Source organism: Stegostoma tigrinum, chromosome 21 (genome assembly GCF_030684315.1).
Source record: "Stegostoma tigrinum isolate sSteTig4 chromosome 21, sSteTig4.hap1, whole genome shotgun sequence".
NCBI lineage: Eukaryota > Metazoa > Chordata > Chondrichthyes > Orectolobiformes > Stegostomatidae > Stegostoma > Stegostoma tigrinum.
The window spans coordinates 52,871,882-52,889,551 of record NC_081374.1 but is presented as its reverse complement, the minus strand read 5'-3'; the positions used below and the strand labels follow the sequence as shown (position 1 = coordinate 52,889,551).

The 17,670-nt window shown below is 43.5% G+C and overlaps 1 protein-coding gene across 1 annotated transcript; it reads right to left on the bottom strand.

Moving 5' to 3' along the window:
* Positions 1-1,681: 1,681 nt before the first annotated feature.
* On the bottom strand, positions 1,682-8,056 carry LOC132210830 (probable G-protein coupled receptor 139). The gene is made up of 4 exons (XM_059653279.1): positions 7,963-8,056; positions 7,263-7,538; positions 3,908-4,682; positions 1,682-1,736 (listed from the first exon to the last, which is right to left on the bottom strand). The coding sequence occupies exons 1-4, from the start codon at positions 8,054-8,056 to the stop codon at positions 1,682-1,684; spliced, it is 1,200 nt and encodes a 399-aa protein (XP_059509262.1).
* Positions 8,057-17,670: the final 9,614 nt, after the last annotated feature.

Here is a 17,670-nt window from a genome sequence, read left to right as displayed (position 1 = left end):
GTCTTCAATCGACTCTTGATGGTCATGGAGACTGGTCAATGACATGAGAGAGATTGGGACAGTCTTATGAAATACTATTAAAGTTGTTCTTCGGTGGAGCAATAGTGATGTTGGATATGGAGACCGGTGAGTAATGATGGACATGGAGAATGTTAAATAGGAAGGAGTCACAGTGGGATGTGGCTGAGAATGATGGGGGACATTGGGACTCGTCAATGGCGTGACACAGACAATGGGATTTGGGGCAAAGCGTGATGACTGCCTTGGAGACTGTCCAATGGGATGAGAGTAACAGTGGGGGTTGCAGGGGTGCAAAAACAATGAAGCAACAGAAGGGAAATGATGGTGTGGTCAGTGAGCAGAGCATTAACAGAAATGGCAACTGACCAATGCCATTGCAGTAATGGTTTGAATTGGAGCACAGACTGATGTTACAACTCAAGGCTTGTCAATTTGATGGTAGTAATAGTCGGGTGGGAGTGAGTGATTTCCATGCTAGCATTATTAAAGTCAGTATTGAGTCTGGAAAGCTCGATCATACCCAAATGGAAAATGGGGTCTTGTTTTTCCAGCTTGTGCTGAGCTTTGCTGGAATACTGCAGTGACCCTGAGATGTTGGCCAAGGAACACGGCAGTGTGGTAAAATGGCAGATAACTGGAAGTTTAGGTTCTTTCTGCAAATATTATATGTTCTGAGAGGCAGTCAACCAATCTACGCTTTGCTTCCCCAGTGTAGAGGAGACTCCATTGTGAGCTGCAAATGCAGTAACTAGATTGTGGGAAGTGCAGGTGAACCGCTGCTTCACTTGGAAGGTATGTTGGGTCCCTTGGACAGTGGGGAGGGAGGAGGTAAATGAACAGGTGTTATACCTTTGGTGGTTGTAGAGGAAGGTGCCATGGGGCTGTGTGGTGCTGTTGGAGTGAAGGAAATGTGGACCAGGGTGTTTCAGAAGGAATGGCCACTGCAGAATTTGGACAACAGAGGGGAGGGGAATATGTGCCGGGTGGTGGAATCTCACCAGAGGTGGCAGAAATGGTTCTGATGAACTTTCTGCATGTGGATACTGGTGGGATGGTCGGTAAGGACAAGGGAAACCCTATCGTGATTGCGGAAGGAAAGAGATGTGGTGAGGGTGGACATGCGGGAGATGGGTCGGACCCAGTTGAGGACCCTGTTGACAACTTGGCACAGCTTATCCTTACTTTGAACAACTTCTCCTTTAACTCATCTCACTTTCTTCATTCAAAGAAGTTGCCTTGCATCCGGTACTCCGGTAATGTCAATCTCTTCCTGGGGAATGTGGAATATTCCATGTTTCAATCCGGCCCTTTATCCGGTATATCAATGACATCATCGGTGCTACTTGCCCCTCTTTTCCAAAATTGGAAAAGTTTGTCAATTTCGCTTTGAATTCCCCCGTAATCTCACCTTCACCTGCTAAGTCTCTGACTCCTCCCATCTTTTCCTTCACAGATCTGTTTCAATTTCTGGGAATAAACTGGGCACAAACAGCCAGTTCAAACCCACTGACTCCTACAGTTTCCTGGACTAAACATCCTCACATCCTACTTCTGCTGAGGACTCCGACTCATTCTCCTCATTCTCTGTCATCTTTGTGTTAACAATACCTTCTACTTCAGGGTCTAGTTCCTGGCACTCACTCCCAAAGGGCATTTTCGCTCAAAATACAGCACATGGATTGCAGAGTTTCAAAAAGGCATCTTCCCATGACATTCTGAAGGGAAAATAGAGACAGGCAATAAATGCAAGCCCAGTGAGAGTGCCCATGTCCCATGCATGAATTAAATATAAGGGATAAGAGTTATCATGTTGAGGGACAACGGGGTAATGGTGGACATGTAGACTGCCCAACAGGTCAGCAATGTTCATGGACAAGCACAAAATTGATGAGCATGGTAACTGGCCAAAGAGGTAGGAATGATCATCTAGAGGGCAAGCAAAATAATAATGGACATGGAGTATGGCCAATGGGATGTGAGGGATGGTAAGGTGCAGGGGAGAGTGATGAGGGACATAGGGGCCAACCATTGGAAGATAATGATGGGGTGGGGGAGGAAGAATGATGATGGATACAGAGACTCAGGAGGTGGGAGACACGGCGGAGCATGAACCGGGACTGATCACATACACGCAGAATGGAAAATTTGATTCCAGTTAAGAGCCGTGTGTGAGAGTGATGATGGAGATGGTGATTGGCCAATCGACTGGGAGTGAGAATAAATTTCATTCAGAACAGAACCATGTGCAGGGTGAAGGGTGAAATCAAAATTGAGGACAATGTTCATGGTCTGTCCCACTCAGTGAACCCTAATCTCCAATTTATTTCTATAGCCTTCCCACCACATGGTTTGTTTGTCCCTCTGATCGGATCCATTGTGTCGGGTTAACAGTGACCATTAAAAGCGATATTTTCATCTCGATTTACTTTGTAGCAATTTAGAAAACAGGAATTGGACAAGGCCATTTAGTTGATCAGTGCTGCACTGCTGCCAAATGTAGTCATGACTGGCCATCTAACTCAGCCGCCTGTCCCACGTTCTCTCCCATTTCCTTTGATCCCTTTCGCCCTTCAAACTATATCTGTCTCCTTCTTGAAAACAGCCACTGTTTCATCATCAACCATTTTCTGTGAATTGCACAGACTCACCATTCTCTGGGTGAAATCATTTCCCCTCAGCTCAGTCCTGAATGGCTTACTCTGTATCCGTAGATGTGAGCACCTGGTATTGGACTTCCTGGACATCCAGCATATAATTCCTGTGTATATCCTGGCTGGTCCTATTGGAATTTGGTGGCTTCTTGTTTGATGCCACATCATTCATTGAAACCCCAGTGAAGGTTAATTCAGTCTCTCTTTCCTGTCAATATTGCTGTTCCAGGAATCAGTCGACTGTATATTTGTTGCACTGTCTTGGGGCCAGCACGCCCTTTATCAGATAAAATGACCAAAACTTCACAGAAATATGCATCTTCTGTGTCAACTTTCGCACTTCCTCTGTCTTTTGCTGTGGGAGCCCTCAAAATTTGTTTCACTTGCTCATCTTCACCGCTTCTCCATCACAATAAAATCGATCATTTCAGATCCAAAGGAGAGTCTAATTGGGACTAAAAATGCTAACAGCTTCCCTCAACACAGATGCTGCCAGACCTGTTGAATTACTCAATGATTTTCTGCTTCTGCTTCAGATAGCCGGCGTCTGCAACATTTTGCTTTATTTTCAATGTTATGTTTGAGGGGTTTTTTTGTTATGATCAATAAAGTTGCCCTGTCCTGTCCTCTTGGAAATAGGTTCCATCTGCTGTCTGCTCCGAGAGAATCCTAGAATTCCTACAGTGTGCAAAAGTTCCCTTCGGCCCAACAAGTCCATGCCAACTCACAGAGCATCCCAACCAGACCATTCCCCGAAGACCCACCTTGCCTACACATCCCTGAACACTACGGACAATTTAGCATGGCCAATCCATCTAGCTGAGACATCTTTGACGATGGGAGAAAACCAGAGCACCCGGAGGAAACACACCAGGGAGTCACTGTTTCATCATCAACCATCATGGTCTGTCCCCTTCAGTGAACCCAAATCCCCAAGATATTTCATTACAAAGTCCACACAGACAGTTGCCCGAGAGTGGAAGTGAACCAGAGTCCCTGGGGCTGTGAGGCAGCAGTGCTAATCATTGAGTCACCTTTCCGCTCCGTGGCATCAATCCATTTACAGATTGGAAATGTGAAACAATGTAACAGAATCCTAACAAGAACATTAATAAATGTGTTTAATTAATAGATAAATCTGAGTCAATGGATATGACAGTACATTCTTCAACTGCTTTCTGAATCTCGTCTGGGTCACGGCATAAATTGCAGTGTTTGTACAGCAACTGAGGAGCTGCAGCATGAAGCCCAATTCCTGCACAAAAGAGTAAAGATACAGGGACGCATAACACAAAGAATTCACCCGCCACCACACAGAATAAAACATCAACAATGACCATAAGAGGATGAAATTGGCTGAGAGAAGAAACAGCAAGATCATGGATTTTCTTCGACTCTCCATCTCTTGGTCTCTGGGAGGCTCTTTGCTGCCTTGAGCCCGGAGTCTCCTGCGGGCTCTGCTGGTCACTAAAATGTGCCTGACCGTGAAAAGATTAAGCAGCAATATCAGGACAAATGGAACACATGGGTTTAGGATGTTATGGAGGAACTCAATTGCACCATAGATTGCAAACCACTGACCAGCTGATGTTACCAAACAAAACCAAGGGTCATTAGACCTTCGATAATCACCCCAAAACATAAAATACCAGAATATATTCTTAAAACAACTGATGGCAGTCACTGTTCCCAGAAACACAGATGCCATTCTCTCACTGGAATATCTACTTTTCAGGTGTGGGTAACAAATAGCCACAAATCGATCAAAGGTGAAAGTGACGGTGAACCAGACAGAACAGTCAGTGGCTGCATAAATCAGGACAGCGTGGATATTACACACAGGGAGGGACATCAGGGAATAAATTGAGTAAATGATTGGGATATGTCTTAATATCAGATCAAGAATAATGACTAATAGATCTGCGAAGGCCATAGCCAACAGGTACCGAGTGATACATTTAGACAATCCACAGTTTCTGTGAAGCAGTATGAAAATTGTCATTAAGTTACCTGTAAGGAAGGCAAAGAAAAATAATTATTCATCAGCCAACAGGAAAAGTCATCAGCCTTATCATAAAACTGCTGTAATTTTCAAATTCAGTGATTTTATATTTGAATTAACAAAATAAGTAATGGGAACTATTTCAAAACATGAAATGCAAAGTACACAGAGCAATCACTCCTCAAAACAATGTATCTACACATTTGAGAACAATGTCTTAAAGTACCAAACACGAGATCACCAGAGATTGGGCGCCAGGTACTTATTTACAGTTCCTGATGTGGAGCTTGAAAACATTGTGAGACTGAAGGATCTTACCGCATCACTGAAAGACACTTGGTCACTGGAAATTTCTGTCTTTTGCATTACAGTAAATAAATTAATCACTGGCAGAACAGATTCATCGAAGAAGAGTTTGTGTCTGTGTTTGTGAGAGAAAATTCAACACAGCATACCCAGAGTGACAAATAGAATAGTTCAATGTTGAATAATGACATTTTAATACAGAACAGAGGGGTGTGAGTTGGGACTGACAGGGAATCTGGGAAGAATTCCATGATGACAGGAATCACAGAGGAGCCGAGAGGTGTGGGACTTGGAAGTGACTGGAATCCAGGATTGACAATAGAGCAGGTAGTGACTGAGAGGCTGGTCTCACAATGATTTTTAGATGGTATCCTGAGGATGACAGGAGTGGCTGTGGAGAATGGAGTATCAAAAGAACTGGGAGTGACAGAGGTGTACGGAGTTACAACAAAGTTGGAAGTACCAGGGGAGTGAGGAACAACAGTGGATCTTGGTGTGATGGGGAAGTATGGGGTAATAGGGGAGTGTGAAGTGTATGGGACATATGAAATGACACGGGGTATGGAATGATAGAGGATTATGGGATGAGACAGAGTACGGAGAGAAATGGGAGAGTCGAGCGACAGGCAATGTGGAGTGACAATAAGTTTGGAGTCACATGCAATATCTACTAAGAACAAAAACTGGGAGATATAGCTGTGCACAAGGTGACCACAGGGCCAGAAGTTAAAGAGGATTATGGAGTGACAGGGGAGTATGGAATGACAAAATTCCTGGGGAGTGAAAGAGGTGCTGCACTGATCTGTTTGTCATGGTTGTTTTTTGCTGGACAGCCCAGAACTGGAGGAACGTGGATCTCTGGCAGTGATGTTGGAAGTATGGAAAAACAAAACACCAGGAGAGTCAAGGGATTTGGGATGGCAGAGCAGGGAGGAGGAACAGCTGAGGGGAGAGTGATGCAGGAGGCAGAAATGATGAAGTAACAAAGTTGTGGTGGATCTGGGAGTGAGGGGCACACTGGGGAATCTCATAAAAAAAGAAGACAATGCTGTAAGCAGGTGAAGAGCTGGATGAAAACAGCAGGCCAAGCAGCATCACAGGAGCAGGAAAGCTGACGTTTCTTCAGAAGGATCTAGGCCCAAAACATCAACTTTCCTCCTCCTATGATGCTGCTTGGCCTGCTGTGTTCATCCAGCTCTACACCTTGTTATCTCAGATTCTCCAGCACCGGCAGTTCCTACTATTTCTGAAACAATGCTGGAAAGTGTTGGGTCCAAAGGCTGCATTAATAAGGCCTGAACACTCTGACAGACGTCTGCACTGCACAGCATGCCCCCATAACCCCAACGGGCATCTCAAAATTGTCATTAAACCAAACATGTCATTTATCAAAAAGATGTAATCGATCCAATTGACATTTGTCATTTACACGACATGTAACTTGTCCAACATGCAATTGACCAAATCTACGAAAGACCCAAAATTGACATTGATCCAACAGTGTAATTGACTCAACACTGCAATTTACTCAAAGCTGTAACCAGCCTAAAAGTGTAATTAATCAAATTCAGATGTCAATCTAAGTAATTTTGCTTTGATTAATCTCGTTGGATTGTATGATGGGTTTAATGCAGAGCCAAGATATCGGGGGGCCATGTGACAACTCACTGAGACTCAGTAGGAACAATACGGGCAGAGATAGTGTCAGAATGAGTGGCCAAGTCAATAGCACTGTTCAGCAAGATACTTACAATTAGTGTCAACAGATGTGAAGCTGGAAAAGCATAGCACTCCACTGTCAGAGTGAGGATAAACGCAAACTGGATGAACAAAATCTGATATTTCACCATGGGAGCCGACAGCCCAGTTACCTGAAAATTGACTTCACCAGCTTCAAAATCCCTCCACTTTCAGGCTTATCCCATGTCCAGTCTCCCCCTCCTCCTCACTTCCGTGAGGTGGCCTAACCTGCCTATTCACATCTCCACTCCAACCTTCCCACTGATTAATCTCAATAACCTCCTCCCTACATCCAAATATCGCCATCCCACCTCCCCTTCCCTTAGCACCACCTCCTCTTCTGTATTTACTTCTGAGCTCCCCATCCCCTGTCGAGTCTTGACGAACAGGTTTGGCTTGAAATGTTGGCTTTCCTGCTCTTCAGATGCTCTCTAACCTGTTGAGCTTTTGCATCTTCATATCTTCTGATTCTGGTTTGTGGCATCTTCTGTCCTTACATTCTCTAAGATACTTACAATCAGCAATTGGATGGGGAGACTTACCAGGGACTCCAACAGTAGCCAGGATGGGATAGTAAAAGTGCTGGATAACATCAATCAGATTCTCCATCCAATACGCTGACACAGGCAACAAAGAAAGAATGTAAAGAGACCAGGATAAATCCCTGTCCATTGTTACAACATTCCAGTCGATTGTTCTCACATTCTGATCCATTGTTAGAACATTCCAATCTCTTGTTCTCAGATTCCGATCTCCCTTCTCCCTCTCTTTGGCGCTGCTGATCTCTTTTACTGTCGGAGGTGAGGCTCCTGCTGACACTATGGGATAACATACTGTAAACAGTTGTTTATGAAGAGAAGAGGAAACCCTCCAGTGACACAATTGGGATCCATAGAGACTGACATTAATCAGTTGCTGAAGGAAGGGAATTTGAACGCAGGCAGGATGACTGCACAGGGCTCTATTTACTTCAAATAAACATGACAACTCTGACACAGAAATGCATGGGCTTTCACAGTGTGCATACAGACCAGTCAGCCTGTCTGCTGGTCAATGATGAACTGACTACCCTCATCACATTTTCCACATTTTGGCCCATCACCCTGTGAGTAAAGGAGTAAATATTTAAATACTCCTTCATGTAATGCGATCAAACAGTGAGTTTCACACTCCCACCAACCTCTGAGTGAAACCAATAATGAAACAACTCTCCCATATTCCTTTTTACCTGTTCCTTTAAACCTGTGCTGCCCATTATTGATGCAACCACAAAGGGTAAAAGTTCTGTCCTGTGTAACGCATCAGTGTCCCTGATTTTCAGATACCTCTCAGTCATGTCCCTGCTCAGTCTCCTCTGCTTCAACAAAAAAAACCCAGTGATGTTAAAAGAACTGTTCGGGTTCATGGACAAAACACCAACAAAACACCATTCTGCATGTCCTGACATTTTCTGAGTGTAATGTTTAGTTTTCAGCTTCAGACAAGTGGCCCCACATCAATTAAAGGTTACAGTGACCATGAGCCAGACCAAAACATGGTGCTGTGTGTCACCAGTGGCAAAATAATTAACAAAGCTACACTGGCATACAATTCAGAAATAAATCTCAAATAACTTAAGATGCTTCAACTGAAAATGAAGTGCGTGATGTCGACCAAAGCCATTCGCACTGGGTAATAGGTGACAGAATTTGAGAGATCACAAGGCCATCTCTTTTGGTTGACAATCATCATCAGGTTATCGAACTGTGAAATTGAAGGACTGGAGGAATTAGTTATCAATGCACACACTTTCAGTTTTTAAATTCATCATCAAATCATTAATCATTAAATCTGTTGCCCAACCATCATCTCAGATATAAATGAAGATCCATTGATTTACAGGAACTGATCTGCCAGGAAATAGGATCAGCTGAAGAAGGGTTATTTTCAGTCCACGGTCAGAGTTTATCATTTCTGTGGTGTGGGTGAGAGACAGTGAATCTTAGAATCAAATAGTTAGTATTCCATTTCAAAATGTTTGCAAAATACTCATGCGTGACACTACAAAAGGGACATGAATTGCTCATGTGACATTTCATCAGAATTTACCCTTCTCTCTCTCTCTTTACCTCTCTCACCTTGCCCCCACCCATTCCCTTTCTCTCTCTCTGTCTCTGAGATGGGGTTCAGTATAAATGAACTTTCAAGCATTAGCAAAACACAGAGCTGAGATTAGGAATTGTCTGATTATATCAGCTAGTTCATGGAATAAACAGAAGGACCATGGTGCCTCAAATGCATGGGATGTTCAGTCTCAGTCATGTGGCTCCTCAATGTTAATTCTTAAATCTCAGACAATCACTGCTGGAGAAACTCAAGCACAGGTTTGGCTGAAGCCACAACGGTGACTTTGTTAAACTGTGAGTTGCCCCAACCGCACATTTCAAACAAGAGGGACAGAATAATGCTGACGTAGAGACTAAATTAGCAGGATACTACCTCAGCAGAGCAATGAGAGAAGGTGATAATTCCAATTAATTCGGGGTAGTTTCGCTTAAAATGGGTTGCTATCAAATTCTGATGACAGTGTAAGTGAGCATGTAACCAATTTGTATCTCCTCTCTCTCCATGTCCCCCTTCCACATTGCCTCTCCCTGACAATTTCTCTTCACCATGTCTCCCTTCGGTCTGCAATCTCAGTGAACACAGTGCATGTCTAAATTTCAACACAAACCAGGTGGCTAGGTCGCCCCAGAGGTTTCTGTGCAATGGACAACAAGGTTGGAGGAAATAATATAGGCCTTCCTGACCCCAGGCTCGATTGGGAAGCTTTTGGATTTCCACTCCTCAATCACAAACCTGCTGGAGTAGGTCACATATGCAGCATGTGATATTCCACACACAGAGTTCACCTCACTCAGCTTCACAAGGCTCACCAGAAAGATCCTGGTGTGTAAGCACAGGTCTTATCAGGGAGATCCATGTATATTGAAGCTAACCTATGAAATATGTAAACACATAATGGAAAGGTGTAGGAGAAACAGGGTGATGGTGGTGATGGGAGAATTTAATTTTCCCAACATTGACTGGGATTCACTCAGTGTTAGGGGTCAATATGGAGCAGAATTTTTAAGGTGTGTCCAGGAGGTTTTTCTGGAGCAGTATGTCTGTAGTCCAACTCAGCAAGGGGCCAAACTGGATCTGGTGTTAGGGAATGAATCCAGCCACCGTGGTTGAAATTACAGTAGGGGACTACTTTGGAAATAGCGAACACAATTCCGTAAGTTTTACAATACTCATGGACAAGGATGGAAGTGGTCCTAAACTGGGAGAAGGCTAACTATACCAAGATCTGGCAGGATCTGGGGAATGTCGATTGGGAGAAACTGTTTGAAGGTAAATCCACATTTGATATGTGGGAGGCTTTTGAAGAGAGGTTGATTAGCGTGCAAGAGAGACATGTTCCTGTGAAAATGAGGAATGGAAAAGGCAAGATTAGGAAACCATGGATGACAGGTGAAATTGTGAGACTTGTCAAGAGGCTACATGAGATCTGGGTGACTGAAGACAGACGAAGTTTTGGAAGCATATGGGGAATGTAGAGCGAATCTGAAACAAGGCATTAAGCGGGCTAAGAGAGGACATGAGATATTGCTGGCAAACATGGTTCAGGAAAATCCCAAAGCCTTTTATTCATATATAAAGAGCAAGAGGGTAACGAGAGAAAGGATTGGCCCACTTAAGGACAAAGAAGGAAAGTTATGCGCTGAGTCAGAGAAAATGGGTGACATTCTTAACGAGTACTTTGCATTGGTATTCACCAAGGAGATGGGTAATGACAGATGTTAAGGTTAGGGATAGATGTTTGCTTACTTTCGGTCAAGTTGACATAAGGAAGGAGGAAGTGTTGGGTATCCTGAAAGACATTAAGGTGGACAAGTCCCCTGGTCTGGATGAGATCTATCCCAGGTTATTGAGGGAAGCGAGAGAGGAAATAGCCGGGGCCTTAACAGATATCTTTGCAGCATCCTTAAACACGGGTGAGGTCCCAGACGTCTGGAGACTTGCTCATGTTGTCCCCTTGTTTAAGAAGGGTAGCAAGGATAATCCAGACAATTATCGACCGGTAAGCCTGACGTCAGTGGCTGGGAAGCTACTGGAGAAGATACTGAGGGCTAGAATCTATTCCCATTTGGAAGAAAATGGGCTTGTCAGTGATAGACAACATGGTTTTGTGCAGTGAAGATCATGTCTTACCAACTTAATAGAATTCTTTGAGGACGTGACAAAGTTGATTGATGAGGGAAAGGCTGCAGATGTCATATGCACGGACTTCAGTAAGGAAAATCCCAAAGCCTTTTATTCATATATAAAGAGCAAGAGGGTAACTAGAGAAAGGATTGGCCCACTTATGGACAATTTGATAAGGTACCCCATTGCAGGCTGACGGATAAAGTGAATGCCGTCCAGGGTGTGCTAGCTAGATGGATAAAAAACTTTCTAGGCAACAGGAGACAGAGAGTAGTAGTAGAAGGGAGTTTCTCAAATTGGAGACCTGTGACTAGTAGTGTTCCACGAGGATCTGTGCTGGGACCACTGTTGTTTGTGATGTACATAAATGATTTGGATGAAGTTGTAGGTGGTCTGATCAGCAAGTTTGCAGATGACACTAAGATCAGTGGAGTAGCAGATAGTGAAGGGGACTGTCAGAGATTACAGCAGAATATAGATAGACTGGAGAGTTGGGCAGATAAATGGCAGATGGAGTTCAATCCGGGCAAATGCGAAGTGATGCATTTTGGAAGATCAAATTCAAGGGCGAACTATACAGTAAATGGAAAAGGCCTTGGGAAAATTGATGAACAGAGAGATCTGGGTGTTCAGGTCCATTGTTCGCTGAAGGTGGCAATGCAGGTCAATAGGCTGGTCAAGAAGGCATACGGCATGCTTTCCTTCATTGGGCGGGGTATTGAGTACAAGAGTTGGCAGGTCATGTTACAAATGTATAAAACTCTGGTTCAGCCACATTTAGAGTACTGCGTACAGTTCTGGTCACCACATTACCAAAAGGATGTGGACGCTTTAGAAAGGGTGCAGAGGAGGTTCACCAGGATGCTGCCTAGTATGGAGGGTGCCAGCTATGAAGAGAGTTTGAGTAGGTTAGGATTATTTTCATTAGAAAGACGGAGATTGAGGTGGGGGCATGAGTGAGGTCTACAAAATCATGAGGGGTACAGACAGGGTGGATAGCAAGAAGTTTTTTCCCAGATTTGGGGACTCAATTACGAGGGGTCATGAGCTCAAAGTGAGAAGAGAAAAAGTTTAAGTGAGATACGTGTGAAAAGTTCTTTACGCAGAGGGTGGTGGATACCTGGAATGTGTTGCCAGCGGAGGTGGTAGACACAGGCACATTAGCGTCTTTTAAGATATATCTGGACAGGTACATGGCTGGGCAGGGAGCAAATGGACACAGACCATTAGAAAATAGATGACAGGTTTAGACAGAGGATCAGCGCCGGCTTAGGGGGCCGAAGGGCCTGTTCCTGTGCTCTAATTTTCTTTGTTCCCTGTTCTTTGTTCATAACACAACATATGTATGCAAATTCCTTGTCACTGGCATTCACAAAGCCGAGCTTGCTGGATAAACTAAGCAGGTCTCGAAAGATCTGTGATGAGGGAAACAGAGTGAATACAGCAGGTCCACAGACCCCGCCTACAACAGTTTCTGATTTAGCTTCAGATTTCCAGCGTCTACAGTTCTTTGTTTTATTTTTGCATTTCGTACTGAATTGTTTTAATTGTGTTTTGCTGCTGCTGGAAGGTCCAGCAGAATTATTTGAGCAGATTACAGGCTGTTCAGTTCTTTCTTGGAGAGTGAAGGGTGTCACAGATCAGTTCCATGTGCTGGTCAGTTTCTGAGGAAATTGCTTTAAAATGAATCACATTCTTACATGGCACTTTCTTAATCATCACACTGATAACGGAAAAATGTGTTGTACAGCGATAACCATTTCTTTCTCCAGAGAATCGAACATTAATCAGCTCTGATTCACTTTCTTACATCCAGCCTGATGATAATTCTGATTCTCGCCTGAGGAAACTGCATGCTTGGTTGGCGCAGTCGTCACTGACGTCCCAGCTTCCGGCCGCTGATCACTGGCGTCCCTGCTTCAGAGGCTGGGAGTCGGGGGTCGGAGCCGTGTGTTGGAAGCTGAGAGAAGGGAGGAAAAGAAGGAGAAATGAAGAAAAAGAACAGGCAGAGTGGACAACCTTTGGCTGGAGCATCCCATCCCACCGCCATTACACAAAATAATGGGCTACAAAGTGAAGTCGAACAGAATCGTGAGCAACAGTATATCCTTCCCCGATTGAGATCAATGAATTCTACGCTGTCTTTGAACAGAAGGCAGTGAAAAGATGTCACCTATCCCAACAATATCGAACACACGCGTGCACATGGGCACCACCCAGATATGCGTTCTGAAGGGGGAACACACGGAAAGTGACCGGGCACTCAGACCCTGCATGGACCAGCTGGTGGGAGTAGTTTTAAACATTCGCAAACGCTCCTTTCTGCGATCTGAAATCCCCATATACTTCAACAACGCCACCATTATCCCAGTGCCAAAGTAAAATCATGCAGCGTGCCTCAATGACTACCACTTGGTGGCTCTGACCTCAAAATTATAAAGTGCTTGGACTGGTTGGTCATGGCTCACATCAACTCTAGCCTCCTGGATTATCTTGATCCTTTAGAATTCATCTACTCATTCAACAGATCCTTGGCAGATGCCATCTTCCAGGCTCTACACTGCTCCCTGGAACATCTGGACAAAAAGGATAGCCATGTCAGTCTCCCACTTATTGACTACAACTCCACCTTCAACAACACAATTCCAAACAATCACATTTCCAAACTCTGGGACCGTGGTCACTCTCCCACCCCTCAACTCTCCGTGAATGCATTCTCCACTTTCTGACCAACAGACCACAATCAGTAACAATAGGCAATGACACATCATACACAATTATCCTCAACAACAAGTTTGCATACTCAGGCTTATGCTGTACTCCTTTTATACACAGGCTATGAGGCCAAATTTTGCACCAACCCTACTCACAAGTTTACTGATGACACCACTGTTGCAAACCTGATCTCAAACAATGATGAGATGAGAACAAGAAGGAGAGACGGTGCTTTGCAGAATAGTGTAAAGACAATCGTCTCACATTAACTTCAGGAAAATGAATGAGCTGGTCATTGACTTCAGGAAGTGGATTGAAGGCAATGCCCCAGCCTGAATCAATGGTGCTGAGGTGGGGTTGTTCGAGACCATCAAGTTCCTGGAAGTGACAATCACCAAAAATTTGTTCTGCTCAACCCACATTGACACTACAGTCAATAAAGTACAACAACGCCTCTACTTCCTCAGGAGGCTGAGGAAATTGGGCATGCCTCAGACTGACAAATTTATACAGAAGCACAATAGAAAGCATCCCATCTGGTTGCATCACAGTTTGATATGTTAACTGCTTCTCCCAAGACCACAAGAAAATACAGAGTTGTTAACACAGACCAACACATCACACAAACCAACCTTCCATCCATCGACTTCATCTGTACTTCCCGCTGCATCAGGAAAGCAGTTAACATAATCAAAGATCCCTCCCAGCCTGGTTATACTCTCTTCCACCCACATCCATCAGGTATATGTCATCAAAGTTGAATTCATGTCTGAACAGATTAAAAAGCAGTTACTTCTCCAGTGTTGTCAGATGTTTGAACAGACCTCTTAAATGTGAATGGTGATCTCTCTCTGCACCTTCCCAGTTGCTGCAACACAGAATCCTGCAATCTGTTCTACTGCCCAGATGCACTTTTCTTGTATGATCTGTCTGTAATGCATGTAAAACACCACTTTTCACTCTCCCTCAGCCCAGATGATGGTAATAAATCAAATCAAATCAAGTGGGAACTGCCGACACTGGAGAATCTGAGATAACAAGGTGTAGAGCTGGATGAACACAGCAGCTAAGCAGCATCAGAAGAGCAGGAAAGCTGACATTTCTGGTCTAGACCCTTCTTCAAAAATTCATTTTCCAAAGAAGGGTCTAGACCAGAAGAGTCATCTTTCCTGCTGCTCTGATGCTGCTTGGCCTGCTGTGTTCATCCTGCTCTACACCTTGTTATCTCAAATCAAATCAAGGTTGCTCTCATCGAAATTATTCCAAATAAATAGATCTTCACCATTGATCTATCCTTCAGTACATCACAATTCCGATTGGCAGGTTGTCTCTCAGGGGTGTCTGATGCTCATTCTGTGATACTGTCCACAAACTTCAGTGTATTTGACTGTCTCTTTCATGTTAGCATGTAAAGGTGGAAAATAATTCAGGAAATTAGATCTTTCCAATCAATCCCAGCTGAATGAACATTGTACAATGTTGGACAACCCATCATTGGAATCAGTGCTTTCTGGATCATGGTGCTGACAGCTGTACAATTTCCTCTGCAATTCCATTTGACAAGCCCTCAAACCATTTTTGGTGGGTCTTTCAATAAAAATGTTTGTAAGTCCACTTTAGTCACTTGCTTTTGATGGCAGCTTGTGTAATTTGGTATCAAATTATTTTATTCAATTTGCTGTGTTTAAGTGCTTTGTAATTGTTTTCTTACATTTCAAATGCAATATTATTTGACTGGTTCTGTTCCCTTATACCTGGTGCGTGGTGCACCATTTCAATGTTCATTTAAATACATTGGGCCTGCACCTGGATCTTGCTTGAACTCACCTTATTTGGGCCACATCTCGAAAACACTGTATTGTTCCATAACAAATATATTTAGCTGAGCTAAAACTAGTGAAATTTCCGTACAGTACAGGATTAATCTCATTCGTGTGTATCAAAGCTGGTTTCTCAGGTGTCCTGATTGCTGGCATCATAAACTCTTCATCCTTACCTTGCACTGAAACTGCAGGGAAATGCCAACTTGAAGTTTCATTGTCCGACACACGCATTAATATCATTCAATTGTCCTCAAATATCTTGTGGTCACACTGAACCGACGATCAGAGGCAAGTTCCCGCTGGAGTCATTACCCTTTAGTTCTCACAAAACTAACATTACCTGAAAAGGAAAGCTATTTATTTCATTGTTACCTCATTGAGTTGCTTTAGGATTCTCGTCTTCCAATATTTGATCCCATAGCTTTTCTGTTATGAAAATCATTGTGCCTCAAAATATACGAAATTAGCAGTGCCTTTAAGTTCCATGCATGTTTTATTTCATGACAATATTATGAACAGAATATGACACTTCCAAGAAACACTACAACAAATTTAGCAAAATTTTTCATTGTTCACAAATCCCAAATATTGACTGCACCTTGACTGAAGAAATTTATCATCCCCTCCACCCATATTTGCTGACCTGTCAATATAGAACCCAAGTTCAAGATTCTCCTACTAACAGAAAGCAAACCACTTCGAATCAGTATTGTTTCCAAGAATGTTGCACATGTGAAAAAAAAACATCCTGTTTGCTTTACCGATTATCCATAAATCACTGACTAATTCTTCTAAATGAATCCTCGTCGGTCAACAGTCTCATCTTGACAGCTTGGAATAGTGTGATGATGCTGTGCCTTACAGAGATGTGCTGTTCCTTGTGTAGAGGGCTGTTGTCACAGTGGTGTCGAAATGTCTCCTTCAGACGGGCAGTTGGTAAAGAGCTTTGAGTTCTCCCTGGATTAGAATCATGAGTGAACAGGGTCAGGAGGTTTGGTTTTGCCTTCAGTGTGTTGGTGATTTTTGCTGGCTGCGAGAGCTTTAAGTTTGAGTTTCCTGTTGCTGAGTCAGGGCTTAGACAGAGAGGCTTCATCTTTGAAACCACAAGGGGAAAATTGTTTCTTTTGGTGTTTCTTTCAACTGGACTGGAGAGAGACAGAATGTGAGAATAATGATTGTGCTGATGAACTGCCTTTGCCAAGTGAATGTTTACTGCACACTGCCGAGATGATGCTGCTTAGTTGGTGTTTAGTGGTTAAATAATTCATTCTCTTGTTCAGTGTTTCAATCAGGTAAAATGACACTAAATCTTTTTGTTGTATTTTAAGTGTGTGCGAAGAGTAAAGTGTGCTTTTACAAAAGCTGAATGGTGGACAAATCAAATCATTCCTGGAACACAGCACCTTATACTTGTCTTCAAGAAATATAGAAGTTAGTTTCTATGCTACCTCCATGATATTCATTTTGTTGGTCTGGGAGGGGATGGTGGGGGGTAGCGTGATCTGGACTGCTCTCGTCCAGAACAATCGAGATGAGAAGTGAACTGCTGCCTTGGAATTAAGTCTGTCACGTGACCTCAGTGGAATCAGGGCAACCATTACATTTTCAATCGCCCCTCTCCCATTGTAAGTATGTAAACTGTAGTAAGGATAAGTATTGCTAAAACAAGTGACTCACAGGCATTCAAGTCAAATCTCAAACTCATTCAGCCACTCAGTTAAAAATCTCTTCGACAGCCTTCAATCTCTCTGACTCCTCCTTCCTCTGATTCCCTCAGCTATTCCACGTAGAATGAATGACCTTTGGCACCAGCACTTCTTTACACCCTCATCATTGTTCCACAGACAGGTACTTCACCGAAATTGTTCCACCTGTCCAGGATCCATGTGGAAATTTCATACAACACATCATCATTCCCTGAGTCAATGAAACAACCAGGGTCTCGGGTGGCAGTGGGGGGACCAGGGTGTGTATTATGTGCAATGTGACTTGACCTAAGGATGTGAAGGCCAGACAGTCTATACGTTCTCCAGCTATGACTCCCACAGCTCCCACCATCGGCCATCCCTCCCACTACTCCTCACAAAACAAGGGACAGTCTCATGAGGGAAATTCTCAGGGTTATTCTAAATGGCACTGAATCAGTGACTCACCAGTTCGCACCTTGCACTAAAATCTAATT

Coding starts and splice junctions, on each gene's coding strand:
- LOC132210830 (XM_059653279.1), bottom strand. CDS start 8,056: ATGACTGAGAGGTATCTGAAAATCAGGGACACTGATGCGTTACACAGG. Junction 4,683..7,262: donor GGCTACTGTTGGAGTCCCTG/GTAAGTCTCCCC, acceptor CCTTCCTTACAG/GTAACTTAATGACAATTTTC. Junction 1,737..3,907: donor GAATTGGGCTTCATGCTGCA/GCTCCTCAGTTG, acceptor TTTTCCCTTCAG/AATGTCATGGGAAGATGCCT.